The sequence below is a fragment of the Xiphophorus couchianus genome, chromosome 8 (genome assembly GCF_001444195.1).
Source record: "Xiphophorus couchianus chromosome 8, X_couchianus-1.0, whole genome shotgun sequence".
Taxonomy (NCBI): domain Eukaryota; kingdom Metazoa; phylum Chordata; class Actinopteri; order Cyprinodontiformes; family Poeciliidae; genus Xiphophorus; species Xiphophorus couchianus.
In genome coordinates this window covers 4,714,203-4,732,123 of record NC_040235.1, presented here as the reverse complement: position 1 = coordinate 4,732,123, position 17,921 = coordinate 4,714,203, and the positions used below count along the sequence as shown (strand labels likewise).

The 17,921-nt window shown below is 40.4% G+C and overlaps 1 protein-coding gene across 2 annotated transcripts in view; it reads right to left on the bottom strand.

Moving 5' to 3' along the window:
• Positions 1 to 3,180: 3,180 nt before the first annotated feature.
• palmdb (palmdelphin b) overlaps positions 3,181 to 17,921 on the bottom strand; it is a 34,210-nt gene continuing 19,469 nt past the window's right edge. Inside the window, exons 1-4 of one of the 2 annotated variants that reach the window (XM_028025851.1) lie at positions 16,591 to 16,919; positions 4,897 to 7,174; positions 4,726 to 4,817; positions 3,181 to 3,795 (exon numbers count right to left, since the gene is read on the bottom strand). In XM_028025851.1, the coding sequence (XP_027881652.1) occupies positions 3,712 to 3,795; positions 4,726 to 4,817; positions 4,897 to 7,174; positions 16,591 to 16,794 (2,658 nt within the window). In that variant the 5' untranslated portion in view covers positions 16,795 to 16,919 and the 3' untranslated portion in view covers positions 3,181 to 3,711. Of the gene's footprint in view, positions 3,796 to 4,725; positions 4,818 to 4,896; positions 7,175 to 16,590; positions 16,920 to 17,921 lie in introns of those variants that run through there. The other variant, XM_028025850.1, reaches the window with a different exon arrangement.

Sequence of the window (17,921 nt, the reverse complement as noted above, 5' to 3'; positions counted from 1 at the left end):
CAAAAATTCCAAAATAAAAGCCTTGAATATTTTTACATCAACTACTTGTGTTTTGAGCATTATATAACTGATTTTATCCAATGACTATTACACATGGGATTAGTTTGGCACTTTGAAATGAAGTTTAACAAAAATTCCAAAATAAAAGCATTGAATATTTTTACATCAACTACTTGTGTTTTGAGCATTATATAACTGATTTTATCCAATGACTGTTATTCATGGGATTAGGTTGGCCCTTTGAAATGAAGCATACTGGAAATTTCAAAATAAAAGCCTTGAATATTTTTACATCATGTAATTGCTCTTTTTGGCTATATTTGACTTTTTCATCCAAAGCACTGTTACACATGGTATTAGTTTGGCCCTTTGAAATGAAGCATACTGAAAATTTCAAAATAAAAGCCTTGCATATTTTTACATGACGTAATTGCTCTTTTTGGCTTTATTTGACTTTTTCATCCAAAGCACTCTTACACGTGGTATTAGTTCAGAACTTTAAAATGAAGCATACTGAAAATTTCAAAATAAAAGCCTTGAATATTTTTACATCATGTAATTGCTCTTTTTGGCTTTATTTGACTTTTTCATCCAAAGCACTGTTACACATGGTATTAGTTTGGCCCTTTGAAATGAAGCATACTGAAAATTTCAAAATAAAAGCCTTGAATTTTTTTCCATCATGTAATTGCTCTTTTTGGCTTTATTTGACTTTTTCATCCAAAGCACTGTTACACGTGGTATTAGTTTGGCCCTTTGAAATGAAGCATACTGAAAATTTCAAAATAAAAGCCTTGAATATTTTTACATGACGTAATTGCTCTTTTTGGCTTTATTTGACTTTTTCATCCAAAGCACTCTTACACGTGGTATTAGTTCGGAACTGTAAAATGAAGCATACTGAAAATTTCAAAATAAAAGCCTTGAATATTTTTACATCAGCTACTTGCGTTTTGAGCATTATATAACTATTTTAACCCAAGGACTATTACGCATGGGATTAGTTTGGCCCTTTGAAATGAAGTTTAACAAAACTTCCAAAATAAAAGCCTTGACAACATTTTAAATCATACCAAATGGTGCGCGTCCGCCTCGTTTAACGTTCTTGCGGTTCTCCGCGTGCCACTGATTACGTCGCGGCGTTCTTTAGCGTCGATGCCGATTTGTAGCGTGACGACGCCAGGCCCAAACCACCGGGGCGCGCCTTGGCAGGCCCCGGCTAAATTTCTTCCGAAATTTTCTAGTTATAATTCTTTATTTTTCATCCGTAACCGTTAATGCGGCTCATACCGCTGGGTGCACACCTACAAATGAGGTATCAAAACGTGCAGAAAATTCACGCCATTGGAGCTATTAGTTTTGGTGGGATTTGGGCTTAACGTGGCGACATAATTCGCAAAAAACTATGAAAAAAAACCCATTATAAGTCAATGGGAAAAATCCTAGAAATACCCTATTTTTGAGGATTTGCTGTGTCGTCACAAATTCACCTAGAAATGCCATTCAAATTTCATTTTGTAGATACGTCTGTGATCTCTTCGAAAGTGAAGACGGCTCGTCGATACCAGTTACGGTTTGTCCACAATTTGCCTCTAAGCGACCCAAGGTTTCTCATTTTTCCTCAAATTAGAGTGAGAGCCGACCTCGGTTCAGATCTGGGCACAACATTTCTTTCTCTCATCGCTGTAAATGCTCTGAGTGAGGTACAGATATGAATCTCGGGACTATCGCAGAAGACACATAGGCCTCTCATACGCTCCAAACGCTTTTCGAATATGTATTACGGTTCCCGAACAGGAAGGATTTGTTTCCAATGCTGTTTTTCAGTAAAACGTGTTTGCTCAAACACACAATTGTGTGTTTGAGAGCTCAGAGCTCAGAGCTCACACCCTGCTGAGACCATTATTTACCATAGCAACGGAACTCAAGAGGCTATGGCCTGGTGGTTAGGACTACAAATACGCATCGCTGTAGTTCTATCTATCCTCAGTTGAAACAGATCAGGACTGAACTGGCCTTTACAACTAATTGCTGCTATGGGCTGTATATAACTGATTTAACTCAGTAACTGTTACACATGGGATTAGTTTGGCCCTTTGAAATGAAGTTTAACAAAAATTCCATAATAAAAGCCTTGAATATTTTTACATCAACTACTTGTGTTGTGAGCATTATATAACTGATTTTATCCAATGACTGTTATTCATGGGATTAGGTTGGCCCTTTGAAATGAAGTTTAACAAACATTTCAAATTAAAAGCCTTTAATATTTTTACATCAACTACTTGCGTTTTCAGCATTATATAACTATTGTAACCCAATGACTATTACGCAGGGGATTAGTTTGGCCCTTTCAAATGAAGTTTAACAAAAATTCCAAAATAAAAGCCTTGAATATTTTTACATCAACTACTTGCATTTTCCGCATTATATAACTGATTTAACCCAATGACTGTTACACATGGGATTAGTTTGGCCCTTTGAAATGAAGTTTAACAAAACTTCCAAAATAAAAGCCTTGACAAAATTTAAAATCATACTGAATGGTGCGCGTCCACCTTACTTAACGTTCTTGTGATCCTCAGCATGCTATTGATTACGTTGCAGCGTTCTTTAGCATCGATGCCAATTTGTAGCGTGACACCGCCGGGCCCAAACCGACGGGCATGCCTTGGCAGGCCCTGGCTAAATTTTTTCCGAAATTTTCTAGTTGTTATTGTTATTATTATTATTATTAGTTTCATGCTTAGTTAAAATAAATTGTGTAAGGCAAATCACCACTGTTAAGTAACATGTCACCCGGGTAACAGTGGTGGCAAAGACACATTGGTATAAAACAACTTGGAAAGTGGAACCATGCTTCATCTCAGTTGCTAACTGGCTTTGGTCTGAAAGTAAAATTTGTATATTGATTAAATAATTACAAATATTTTTTTCTGTTTAAATGCAGCAGGATATTACAATAATCTAATCAGTTTATAGTTCATAAATATAATTAACATAGGAAACGTTCTGGCGCTTTTGACACTTCTGCTCTTAACTGTCATAGAGGATGAAAAGAAGGTTCTCAGGTTTTTTTTCTAACCATCTGACAGTGTTGACAAAACATGGGACAAATACTAAATATAGCCATAAAAAAATCACCATTGTTTTTCTTTCTTCTCATTTGATTTAAGATTCTTTTTTTTATCAAATCAAAATGTTGCCCTCCTGACTAAAGAGAAGTAATCTAGTGGGTGCTTAACCATCACAAAATAACATAATTTATTGTGGCCTGTACGTGTTGAAGAAATTATACTCTCCAAAATGTTTAGAATATGTTTGTTACCCCTTTATTTTGTAAACTGAATATTAGTTGGAAATAATTAGATTTTTGTGCTCAAGTAATTTAATAAATGATTTTAGTCCTCTTTCCACCTCTGTTGATTCAGAAGTTATTGGAAAATGCTAGAACTGTCATTTTAAATGAAAATAATGTACAAGCTTTAACCAAAACCTTGTTTTTCTAACGCATTTGATATAGTGCACAAAACTGGTGCTGAAATTAAAAAGGGACCTTTCCTGACATTCTCACTGTTTTTCCAAAGCGTCACAAAAGCAGAGCTTAGATTATGTCACAACATGAAACAAATAACGATAATAAATGCATCTAACTTGAATGAAAATATCAACCGTTGCACCTCCAATGGCAAAATTGCAACTTGTTCCACTTCAGTTGTTTTTTGTAAACTCGCCTGCCTCCCAGCGCTGAGCCATGGCGCTCTTCCGTCTTCCTCCGGTGTAAGCCTCAGGAAACTGAAAGGCAGGTAAAGATTTCCTTCTGTTATTACACAGTTATTACTATCATCTGTCTGCTCTCTCCAATTATTTGACCTCCAGCCATCCCACACATGGAAATCAGCAAAAGCCGTCTGTTGGAATGCACTACGGTCAGCTATGTGTTTTGTTTTTTTCTGCGACTGAAACATTTGGATGACTGCTCCTCTGCTGTTAGAAGGATCACCACTGATGTTGATCTCCTCATGCAGTATTTGCATTGATCTCAGCTACTGTTGTTTTTTGAGAACATTCAGGGTCAGCACTCTTAGTCACAGGATTTTGGTCATTTTATTAAGAAAATAACTTAGCCGATATTTGATTCTGCATTGAGTACATTATTTTCCCTTTATCACAGAATACTGCATCACTTTAGGTGAAGGTTGGGTGACATCCATTCTTCCCATCATCATGCCTTCCTCACACCATTGTATCTTGTTTGGGTTACAGGCTGCTGAGACAGGCTTATGATAAGTTTTTCCTCAGCATGTTTTTTAATGTGTTTCAAGAGTGTCAGATATGATGCACAGGTTCTTCCTATAGTTTTTCACTGCTTCAACATCACCAATCTACATGTTTCAAAAAATAAATAAAGCATGACCATAATAAACTGAAAACTTTCAAATAGGAAGGTGTTGTCATGTTTTTTTTTTTTTTTTTTTTTTACCAGTTAAACAAATTAAATCAACTTTCATGCATCTGGCATGAGTCTTTTTTAGAAGCTTTTCTTCTCTTTGATCAGTATGATCACACAAGCATTAAGGAGAATAGCCCTAACTTTAGATTAATGTGAAGTTGTTCATCTTACAGCTAGTAAACAGAGATGACAAAGACTGAATCTGAGTAGAATCAGAATCAGTGTAGCTAAAAGAGAGAGAAGAAGGATGGTTTTCTTTCTTGGAAACTCACCCTGTGATCACAGGATAAGGCAGAGCGATCCATCCTGTGGGTTGCTTTCATTGGAGATGATGGGGAGGACTTGCATTTAACTGGTACAATACCTATTAATGAGATTGAATTATAAATAAACATATAAAATGTTGTGAGTGATGTAATGTATTGAGTATTTTACTATTATACCTGAGGTATCAAATGTCAAAGTGTCCATGCGATTTGACAGGCCAGTTTCTGTGCTGAACATGTCTTTACCATACAGGGTTGCCCTCTCCTTTCTGAGCTCCTCCTCCCTCTGCTTCACCATCCTTATCTCTTCATCTACCAGGGAGATTGTGCTTCTTGACCGCAGTTTGAAGAAGGGGTTGTTGAGGAACATTTTTTCTTGGGGCTCTTCACAGGTTTTATTAAGGGAGAACTCAGAGGCACTTCGAATGATCAAATTAGATGTTTCAAGGATGATTAGATTGGGACTACTTTCCTCAGAGCACCATTCTACAGGCCCAGAAGTTGTGCTGTCGTTGCCACTTTTGGAGCTGGATGTGAAATCATTTTGTGGGTCTACAATTATAACATTGTTGGCAGACACTTCATGCTTTACTGGTTCTTTTGTTGGTGAGGAGGTTATAATAAATGATGGAGTCAGAGGAGTACTTGTGGATCGAGGGATACTTCGTGATGGAGCACAATCTGTTGATTTTCCCATCCTGGCCAGTCCCCTCTCTCTTTTCAAGTTTTCCTCCCTCTCCATTGAAGTACGAATTTCCCTTTCAATGGGTGTTTCAGCATCATCATAGGGGGACCTGTAACTGGAATCATCCAGGCCAGAGTCTTCTGAGCAAGGGCTGAATTGGGTGTGAGAATAATCTGTGACCAGGTTTAAACTCTCCAGATCCCGCGCTTTCTTGGGAGTTCTTTCAATATTGCGGACTGGTGTATACATGAAGCTGTGGCTTTGGTGGTGTGACTGCTTTGTTGCAGGTAAGACAGTCTTATTTTTCATTTGCGCCTCCATTTCTCTCCATTGCTTGCGAGCTAGCTGGAAGTCTACGTGTTCTGTACTGACATTTTCACTCTTTGTCTCCTGAATTACACAGAAGTCTTTGGGTAGCTTCTTGATTGTGTCCACACTGGTGTTCTCTTGGAGTTTAGAGTGGTCATGATTAGCATCTCTGTAGCTTTCACTTTCATCTTCAGATATTTTTGACAAACCTTGAAGACTGTAAGGATTGTACTTAACCTCTTGAGGGAGCATCGGAGAGGAAGGCACTACCTCAGGTTGCTCCAAAACGTCTGGTACTTTTGGGACCTCAAAGCTAACCTCTTCAAAGTTGCTGCTCTCCTGATCATTATAGTCTGTCTCCTCAACTTTCTGGACAAAGAGCTCCTGAGCACTCAGCTGAAGACTATCCAAATATGAGTCATCGTCTTCTTTATTTATGGAAGAAGAGAAAATTGCTCTCCATTTTTCATCTGTATCACTGTCAGAAGAAGCTGCTGCAATCTCAACTCTCAAACATTCATCTATCGCTTCGGGGTTATGGTAGGACTCATTTGACACATCTGACATCGCCTCTTCTCTTATACACTGCTCTAATGGAGACTCTTCATGAAAAGATGGTTCAAATAGGATTTCATCTGGCTCTGGGCCTTCATCTGGATATTCTGCTAGATTTTGATAGGGCTCATCATCTAAATTGATGATATCTCCTCCCTCAGGGTCAAGTTCACTGTACAAATCCAGCTGGGGGTCATTGTCAAGTTTAGAGTATTGCTCAAGCTCAGTGCCTTGTTCAGGTTGAAGGTCTTGTTCGTGATCAGGGTAATCTGGCATCTCAAAATCGTCTTTAGTTTCTTGGTCAGTTTCTTGGTCTGACATGTTCACCAGACCACCATCTTCCTCTGGCTCTGGGTGCTGTTCTGATTCTGGCACCATTTCAGGCTTGACACACTGCTCCGACTCATGTCCCTGATCAGGATCTGGCTCTCGTGTGTCTTGCCTCCTACTGCGGGCCTCATTCTCACAAACACTGTCAGCACTGGAAAGGGTATCAGACACAGATGAGTTGACTGACTCATGCCTATTGAGCTCCTCGTGCCCTTGCTCTAGTTTTAATGTGTCTTTTTCCTCTTGACAGGGATTCAAGATGCAAAGACTGCATTCAGGGGAGTTACTGTTGTCAGCCAGACTTGTGCTGCTAGGAACATAAGTTAATAAGGAGCTAACAAATGCTTCCTGAGAGTTTGATAAATCTGCTGTTAACCCAGTTAGCTCATCACTAACGCTGCAATCCATTTCATGCACAGGTGAATCACACACAGCACCCTCCATTTCACAGTCCATCACCAGCTTTGATTGTTCGGCTGTTTCCATGGTGACAGAAATGAAGTTGTGATTCTCAGTTGTGCTGCAAGGCTCTTTCAGCACTTCTTCATCTGCCTCTTTATCCACAGAGGTAGCTTTCTGTGTAAAAACAAAGAACAGAAAGGAGAATGGTAAAATGATTAACTTTGTGTTCCTTTAACTGCAAATGCAATGCTCAGACGTTTTTCTTCCGTCCGTACCTCAAATGTCTTGTTACACTTAATGTAATTTTTGATTTCATAAAAAGTGAAATGAGATTTTTATTTTTTGTCTGTAAATAAGAAACAAACAGCAGATCAAGTTTACAGAATTAAGGAGGCAAATTCCCTATTATTATGTCCTTTGTGGTTTAGTATTTGTCAGCAATGGCACACTGTCAGGCATCAACAGCACCGCCACAGGAACAGCACTGGATAGTGTCATAGCATTATGACAATCTGAATTTCAGTCTAACTTTCCTTTAGTTCTCTCTGTGTTCATTAATGTGTGTGTTGTGTTCAGGGCTTGGCAGCAGGAGGCTGTGCTTGCTGTTGCTATGCTTTCTGAATGCTTTCCTAAATCAGTTCTGTAAAAACTGAGGAAGTTAGGAAATGCAGCTGAATTAGATCGTTTGATGTGTGTTCTTATGTAAGGCTGCTGGACTGGGTCAGCCTCCCACACACACTCCCAGATGAGTAAGTGTCCCTGCACGATGACAAGCTGTTCTCATCCCTCCTCATTTTTCACACAAACACACTTGCTTTACTAGATCCCGTGTCAAATGTCACTGATTCATTTATTTCCCCTGAATGTGACTACATGTAAACAAGTCATAAATAAATTGACTTGAGGTAGATTTCTCAGTGGTCCTACTCAATTGTAAACAGCGGTGGGGATTCACATGATGTAGCTGCTGTCAAGACAACTGCATCTGGTTTATTGTTTTGATGTTTGGTTTAAGGTGGCAGTAGTTAAAGTTTATTTAATATTAAACATTAAGTTTAATATGTGTGGTAGTTTTAGTAAATTTGTGTTGATGCTCATTAAGTTTGGATAAGTGTACATTCAAATGTGGGGGGACCTTTTATTTTGTCCACGGATCATGTGTTGCCCGGGGAAGCATTAGCGGGCGCACTTAGAGCCACATGGGGCATTCAAGCTCAAGAAGCTGAAACTTTATTCCTCTGGAGTCAATGAGGTACGGTTTTGTTTATTTGTATCTTTTATTTATGTAAATACTCCATTTATTGTGAACTGATTTGGGTTTATGTTATCTTTTGTTTTTAGTTCTGACAGCATTTTTGGGGACTTTGTAAGATGTGTCCACAATAAATGGCTGTAGAAACCAAGAACTGCGTTAAGCCTTGATTAAACTCGAGAGGAGTAACACATGACCTGTTCAATTCCTTCCTTCCTTTCTTCCTTCCTTCCTTCCTGTAACATTAAAAAACTAAAATAAAGAGAAAATGTTTATATCATAACGCATTCTAAACAGTGTCATATCTCATGTAGTGTTTCTGGAAAGCCACCAATGGGTGCTTGAATCTACAGTAAATCTCTTTGCAGCAAAGACACAATTGTTCCAGCAGAATGTGTTCAGAGCCATTTCTTACTTTATGAACATAATGTGCTGTTATCTCAAGGCTGACACTCCCACAACTCCTGAATGTCAAAACATTAGCTTTAACTCGTCACAATGCAGATTTAACAATGGCAGTGTCATTATTAATTATGAGTTTAGGAGAGCCATTTATTTCCTGCATAAAGGTTGACTAAAACCAAAAATATACTACACACTTAGATACAACCACTTCCCATGTGTGCCTCTAACATGAACCTATAAGTGCTGGCTCCACACAGGACATATTGCTGGTCCTTATCACATGTCATCAGTTTTTAAGATCTTGGAAATGAGTACATTGATACATTCTCACAAGCTCTGTCAGGGACACGTGCCTGCAACAGACTGAGTGTCATGGTAACCATCAGCATGCCTGACACTCACTGCTCAGCTGTCACCTCCTCCCCCTCAGCACTTCATCAGCAGACTGCTAAATGTGACAGGAAGCAGGGCTGCACTGAAATGCCAGCGGGAATAATGGAAATCAGTATAAACACAACAAATTCAAGCTGATGCAACTATTCAATGTATAATTATGAACATCCACTTTCAGTCTGTCCAGCTAATTAAATGATGATGTAGAGCAACTACTCAGTGCAGCAGAGCGACATCAGGAAGTCTAAAAAGACAGAGGATCAGATATAACTCCAGCAAAAGCTGAAGAAAGTAATAACTTTAATGTCTTGTTCTGCTGCATGACGCTGTTAACACAAGGTTGTCAGTATTTACACATCTCTTCCTCTTCTGTTTCTGTTTAATCCTGTTCAGGGCCGTGGGAGGGCTGGAGCCTATCCAGACAACCAGGAACCAACACCACCACACCTGAGGACAACCTGGAGCTAATGACCCTCACCAGTATGGGGTACGATTATTGCTGGGGAAGACTGGATTGCTGAATAGATAACTGAAGCAAATACAACTTGTGCATGAAATGGACACAAGAATGTGCACAAAGAAATGTGCATGAATTCAAAATTCATGTATATTAATATATATATGTCTATATTTCCTGTTTGACTTAAATATTACATCTTTGGAAATTATATTCAAGGAATCTGACCAAACAAAGTACATTTTTCTCATTGTTTTATATAGACAGTGGCAGGATCTAAGGAAGCAGCCAAAACAAGACATGTTTTATTTCCGTTATCTGAACTGGGTTCATCATATTGCATCAAACAAGTGATGTGGTGTAGAATGATTCATTGACATAGATGTCATCTATGCTGGTTTGAACCATTAGCTGTCCCAAACACTCTTCTCTTCTTCTAAGAAAGACTGAGCAGTAATGGGCAAAATACATAAACCCCATCAAGGAAAGGTACTTGTAAGTCACCCGTTATTTTGACTGCTGGAAAAAAAAACATAACATAAATATCAAATTTCATGAACTGCAAAAGTTTGTTGTGTTATTAACCTATTTAGCAAAATGTTCAGTTTTCAAGATGTCTTCAGAAAACAGCTAAAGGCAAATTTAATAAATCAATAACCTGAAAGATCTTAATCTCCTATCAACAAGTGAGAGATTGTCCACATAGTAACAATATCTTAGAACATAATGCTGCACTGGCAGGGGAAATCTCTGAACCAACATTTAATACAACAAATACACACACATGTATTTTACAGAAATGTTATCAACCCTTTCATGCATGAATTATGATCCTTTATGTTAGGTTTTTCTCCCCAAATGTTTTGATTTTCTCAAGGCATAAAAAGTTGGGAAACATTTTTGTAAAAAGAAAAAACAAATCTTGGATTTTTTTCTAGGTGATCAGTTGTAATTTTTTCTAAATACAAATTTGTTATATGGAAAATACATCAGTAGTATTAGTCTTTAGGGGTTACTAATTTTTTTTTACCTGCAAGAGTCATCTACAATAGAATAGAAAGATGGCGGCGCACGCAGTTGCAGCGATTTGTGTTCCATACTCGTCATGTCGGACAAACAAAATATACAGTCGGGACGATCTCCTGACGAACTAGATGTTACAGCTGATTTTCAACGCTTGTTCATTATTCCGGGGGACATAGCGAGGAGCCCCGGTGCGCCGTGGATTACCATCCCAGCAGAGAGGAAGCGTCGGCGGCGTAGAGAGAGAAGGCAGAAGCGGGGCTGCAGGGCCGGCGTGCTAGCTAGGCTACGGAGGCAACCACACAAACCACCGCTCCCCAGCCTGTTTCTCTCGAACGCCAGATCCTTTGCAAACAAGATGGATGAACTGAGACTACAGGCTGCATCTCACAGCGCAGTGAAGGACAGCTGTATTCTTCTGATCACGGAGACCTGGCTGCATCCAGACATAGCGGACTCTGCCATCGAGCTAGTGTAGCATGTAATGTAATTATGTAGCAGAATTAATTTTATTTATTTATTTTATTTTTCTTTATGAACCTTCTCAAAACTAATTTTCTTTGAATTGACATGTCTGTAATATATTATTTCTGTTTTATCTTGCTTTCATTTTTGGTCCCTAGTGTGTAAAAAGCCATCCTCATTTATGAATATTGGTTTTCCTTTGTTTTCTAATTGTATTTTGTTTTGGTGGGGAAGCTTTTATTTTCTTACTTCCTGTTTGTGCGTTATATCCTGGGTGTTCCCGCTGCCCTCCTCAGTTCGCGCCAAGCTGCGCTGGGGAGAGGTAAGTGTACAGAGTTGTCTTTCATTTGAGTATTAAAATATTGAAAGCGTTCTAAAAATATGTTGTAAACTCACATATATATATATATTCATGTTTAGCGCAGCACTATGCTGGGCATTTGTCTCCCACATTGGTGACACCCATCAAGTTTTCTGTATCAACGTGGTTATTTTTTTTCCTTTTGGTTGATTAGGGTGTTTGTGGAGAATCCGGAGCCCAGGAGATGCTGTGTCTAAAATGTTCTTGTTTTGAACAGGTATGTGGGTTGTTTCAGATTTTATTCGGATGTTAAATTAATGTATTTAGTATATTTCTATGTTATGGTGGAAAATTGTAATTGTAGGGCAGATTATTTCTGTTAAGGTTTTATTTTAATTGCTTTGTATGTCAGAGAATTTTAGTTTTGTTTAATGCATTTCTGTCAGTTCGTGCCAAGCTGCGCTGGAGAGAGGGTGTTTGTGGAGAATCCGAAGCCCAGGAGCTGCTGTGCTTAAAATGTTCTTGTTTTGAACAGGAATAAAATTATCCTGAATCCTGATTCCGATGTGGTTCTGACTTCCTGTTTCACGACCGTTACACTAGCAGGCTACACAGTACAGCGCCACGACAGAACGAAAGACTCCGGTAAGAGCAGAGGAGGAGGGCTCTGTGTGTACGTGAACAACACCTGGTGTACTAACACAGCGACTGTCATCAGCTGTTGCTCCCCAGACCTGGAGTATGTGACTGTTAGACGCAGACCAATATACCTCCCCAGAGATTTCACCATAGTCATGGTAACCGCTGTTTACATACCACCGGATGCTAATGCTAAAACAGCTATTGGACTTTTGCATGGCAGCATTAGCCATCTGCAGAGCATCTATCCAGATGCTGTGCACATCATAGCGGGGGACTTCAACCATGCAGACTTGAAGACAGCGCTCCCCAAATTCCACCAGATGTAAAGTGTGCTACAAGAGAGGCTAGCACTCTGGACAAAGTCTACTCCAACATCAAGCTAGGCTACAGGGCAAGACCACTTCCTCATCTGGGTCAGTCCGATCACCTGTCCCTGCATTTAATTCCTGCTTATGCCCCGCTCAGGAAAACTGCTCCAACCATCACCAAAACTCATCAAATCCTGGCCCGAGGATGCAACACAGCAGCTGCAGGACTGTTTCGACAAACTGGGATGTTTTTGAACATCAGGACCTGGAGGTTTTTACGGACAGTGTACTGTGCTATATCAAGAACTGTATTGACACTGTAGCTGTGAATAAACGCATCCGGGTATTCCCAAACCAGAAGCCCTGAATGACTCAGGAGTTCCAGCGACTGCTAAAGACCAGGAGTAGCGCCTTCAGGTCTGGGGACAGGACCGTCTACAGTAGAGCCCGAGTTAACTTGAAGAGCGGCATCAGAATGGCCAAGTCCGACTAGAGGAGAAGGATAGAGTGCTATCTTGATAGCAACAACAGCAGGCAGGTGTGGCAGGGAATCCAGCATCTCACCAACTACAGGACCAACCTCGCAGCTACGGAAGGCGACGCCACGCTGGCAGAGGAGCTGAACCTCTTCTTTGCCCGCTTTGAGGTGAAGCCAACAGAGGCAGCCACACTACACCAAGCGATCCATAACACCATACTCCTCGTTGTAGACGAGCACGAGGTGAGGCGCACACTGCGAGCCGTCAACCCAAGGAAGGCTGCTGGACCTGATGGCGTCCCTGGACGTGTCCTGAAAGACTGCGCCGATCAGCTGGCTGGAGTCTTCACCAGGATCTTCAACCAGTCCCTAGCCCTGTCTACAGTCCCATTCTGCCTGAAATCTTCCACCATAGTCCCCATACCCAAGAAACCTCACATCTCCTGCCTCAACGACTACCGGCCTGTGGCACTAACCCCTGTGGTGACGAAGTGTTTTGAAAAACTGGTCCAGGGTCACATCACAGCACTTCTCCCTCCTGGCTTTGACCACCACCAATTCGCCTACAGAGCCAACAGATCCACAGAGGACGCTGTGATCACGGCCCTCCATGCTGCTCTGTCACATCTGGAGCAGCAGCGGAGCTATGTGCGGATGCTCTTTGTAGACTACAGCTCTGCTTTTAATACCATCCTCCCTCACAGACTGGTGGACAAATTGGGGGACCTGGGCCTCCCTCACTCCACCTGCATGTTGATTCTGAACTTACTGACCAACCAACAGCAGAGAGTTAGGGTGGGAAAACATACATCCAGTGCCCTCAGCCTTAGTACTGGCTCTCCACAGGGCTGCGTGCTGAGCCCCCTGCTCTATTGTCTGTACACATACGACTGCACCTCTGCCCACCACAGCAACACCATCATCAAGTTTGCTGATGACACCACAGTGGTGGGGCTCATCTCAGGAGGCGACGAGTCCGCCTACAGGGGTGAGGTGGAGCGGCTGTTGGTGTGGTGCAGGGAGAACAATCTGCTCCTCAACAACTCAAAGACAAAAGAACTCATAATAGATTACAGGAGGATTAAAACGGACATTACACCACTAACCATTGGGGGAAAATGTGTGGAGAGGGTAGCTGATTTCCGTTTCCTGGGGGTCCACATTGAGCAGGGCCTCACATGGAACATGAACACCTTCGAGCTGATAAAAAAGGCCCAGCAAAGACTGTACTTCCTGAGGGTTCTCAGGAGGAACAGCATCAAGGAGAAGCTGCTGGTGTCCTTCTACAAGTGCTCCATAGAGAGCATACTGACCTACTGTATCTGCGTATGGTATAACAGCAGCACTACGGCTCAAAGGAAAGCTCTCCAAAGGGTTGTGAATACAGCCCAAAAAATCATTGGCTGCCCTCTCCCCTCACTGGAGGACCTGCACAGCGACCGCTGTCTAAGAAAAGCACAACACATCACAAAGGACACTTCTCACCCCGGACATTCTCTGTTCACACTGCTGCCTTCAGGCAGAAGATACAGAGCAACCAGAACAAGAACCAACCGTCTCAGAGACAGTTTTTACCCGATAGCAATAACAAAACTAAATGCAATCAAAAACAACCATTAAGCATCATAAATGATGTATGTGAGAATGTGGCTGTTCTTATTTATTAGGTTTTTTGTTTTCTTCCAGTTATTTGTTATTTCTTACATTGAGTGTGAATTGTGAGACAGTTATTTTTTGTTTTTAAGCATATGCACTGACTGATGGCGCTTTTTAAATTTCGTTGTTCTTGTGACAATGATAATAAAGATTTATCTTATAAGGAGGGACAGGATATTGCTTTTTCATTTTTCTGCCATTTTGGATTTAACAAACATTTTCTTGCTATTGCCGAAATGCAAGAAAATGCAGTGTATAGTATGATGCACTAGAGTCCACTTTAGTGGTCAGTGTGCATTTATAACATAAAAATCCACAAGAAACATAAGAAAATGGCTTTTAGATACTGTAGCTTCCACTGTAGTAACCTCTATGCATGAAAGGGTTAAGATGAGGCTAAGGAGAAATGACGCCCTCCTGTGGCTCATGTGGTAGCAGTGATTAGAGAGCAACAACTTAAAGTGAAACTCACCCCCAATTAACTCTTTTTGGTGATAAATTGTCTAAATAGATTATTTATGGTTCTATCTGCGTGTTTCTGTGCAATTCTTTTGGTTTGGCATTGTTTTGCCTGAAACCGTCTCACTACGGGCCTCTCCGGTCAAACAGTTCTTAGGCAGTTGAATTTTAGTATTGGTTGCGGCGATACGCCTTGATACAACTTGGTCACTTCCACTTTTGGTGTAAAAGCACAGCGAACCCCCCCTGCGCCTCTCCAGTATTTATGGTCTTCTTGTATGTCTTTTCAAAAGCCCCAGTGGATGTTGGCAGACGACCGTTCACACTGAGCCAGGTTCTGGTTCTGTTAGAAGTTTTTACTTTCCACTGTTACCACATGCCTGTTTAAGAAGAGTGAATGCTGCAAGTCAATGACTCCATGCAGTCTGTTGGGTTTCCATAGATGAAAACTTTTTAAACATTGTGAATCTGTAAAGTAAAGTAGTTTCTATTTATTCTACGATCAATTTCTGATGCTGTCAACTTTATCAATGATGACAAACTTTTCCATATTTTTCCAGCAGCTTAATAGTTAGGTTTTTTTTACTGAGTGTTTATTTTCCGTAAAGATGTTTATGAAAAATATGAAATACTTCAATTGTGTTAGAAAAGCATCCAAACAACAGCAATATCATGATTCTCCTAAAGTATTCCCCAGCATAAATAAGCATTATTTTTTGAATCATGCTGTTCACAGTGGGGGCTGCCAGAACTTTTGTCTTCAAAGACACCACAAGTGCAAAATCACAATAACTCTGTCATTATAATGACTACTCACCCCCCCCACACACACACGCACGCACGCACATGCCCACACACATGGCAAGACCTGCACAGAAAGCACTGAGTCTGCTCCTGTCTGTTCCTTCATCTCAGAGTGGAAAGCTCCAACAGATCAAAATCATGTGGAGCTGCTGGATGTTTGTGCTCCTGTGTTATAAGGACTGATTGCACTATCACAATACACAAACATGCACCTAATGGCAGCAAAAAGCATGAATAAAGACAGTATGGAGGCAAGTTTCAGTAAAAGTTCTACAGTTAGAAACAGACGAAAAACCCTCTTATATTCACTATGACTCTGAACTAACTGTCTGTACTAGGTAAGATGGGCAGTGATATAACAGGCAGAATGTCTGGTTGTTAATCAGTGGAATAGACTTTCAGAACCCTGGACAGCAACAAAATGATCATTGAACTGATGAAACATTTAAAAATCAAAATCTGCCCTAAAACACACATCAGAGAAATGCAATTTAAAGGCAGAACATGGAATCTGGATGAACAGTATGAAGCATTCATAATTAATGTGTGGAGAATATCTATGTAACCATGGCGAGCATCTAATGATTGGACAATATGAGTGTTTAGTATTGATTGCTTTATCAGCTGATTACCTTTAGCAAGTTTTTATTTTTATTTTTATCAGCAACAATGTATCTTACCCCATATGAGAAGTGAACTACAGTAATGATCCATGGAGACAAATTGACGCTGCACATAAACGACACACAGCCTACTCTCAGTCCAGGACTCTGCTCTGCTCTGAGGTTTGCTGCATCCCTCCGTGCACATCCACTCAAGACACATGACGTGATTCCCGTTTTAGCAGCTGAAGCCAACAATGCTGAAAGCACCGAGGCACTACCAAAAACATTCTGCTCAAGTTCTGAATGGGGTGTGTTTGTGTGTGTTTGTTTAAATGAACCTACCTGAGCCCAAGTGGTGGAGTAATGCAGAAGGATCTGCTCTGTTTCTAAGTGCCACCGTGCACTGACAGCTCTGACTGGAAGCTGCTGCCTCTGATTGGACGGCTGCTGAAGGGGAGGTAATGCACAGGAGGCAGCCAATACTGGGGCTTTCTCTGATAAACACACACTGAAGAGGAGGAGAGCTAACCTTGTACTCAATGCCATAGCTCATTCAGTTAAATCACCTGCTCACACTTCTCTGCAAATGAGTTGGGAAATTATGGAAAATTGCAGGATGTTTGTACAATTTGTTACAAATGTACTTAAATTGTTTGATTTGCCTTTAAGATCTTCACTTTATTTTCGAATATGTAAGAAAATGACCTAGAAGGAATAGTCTGACTATTCTCAACTGACTATTCTGACTATTAGTCAAACTATTCTCCCCACAAACTGGATTTGTTAGCTTTACTGTTTTCTCCTCTGTTTGTTCAATGAGAGCATCAATAGATATCAATAAATTTTAAAATACGATTCATTGTACAGTAGTTACTGTGTGCAGTGTTGTGATACAAAACACACTATGTGAATGGTGTCCTAAAGAAATGCATTTCTCATGGTTGTGCATTTGTGTGTGTGAGGTTCTACTGTAATGACTGCCATACAGTTACCTTAAAAACAAGTAATAGTTCTTATAATCACCTTTATTATCACAACAGCCACACAAAATATCAAAATAAGACTCCATAATGTCCACCTCTAACAACATAAAAACAACCCAAATGCACACAAAAATTAAGATTTCATTTATTGTGGGTAGGGAGATTGCTGATTGGCCTTTACATACACGTGAAGCCGATCTGATATTGATTTTTCTTCCTCAACAAAGGTTTAAATATCAGCGACTGCCCACTGTTGCTATGCTGTGACAGAGATTTGACTAACAGACCTCCCACCAGGTCATGTCTGCAGTTGATAGTTACACCACTCTTGCTAAATATATATTGCTATATTTAGTGACATTTCAGACAAAGAAAAGTCAGTATCGGCCAAAATTGTCATCAGCAGATCAGGCATTTTAAAGATTGATGATCGGCCAGAAAACTGCAATAGTTGCAGCCCTAATTACAGGGAAAAGATATGAAAAGCCATGCTGAGTGAAAAATCATCTGAATCTAATAACTGGTTTTTCCAGTCCACCATCAACAGCAGCCATTACCAGTTGCTGGTTGCAACTCGTAGTGCAACTGGTCTCTTACGTCACAGGAGAAATTTTGACCTTTGCTTTAATTCAGCCACATTGGAAGGTTTTAGGGTAAACAGCCATGGCTAAAATGCTACATAGTTTATAC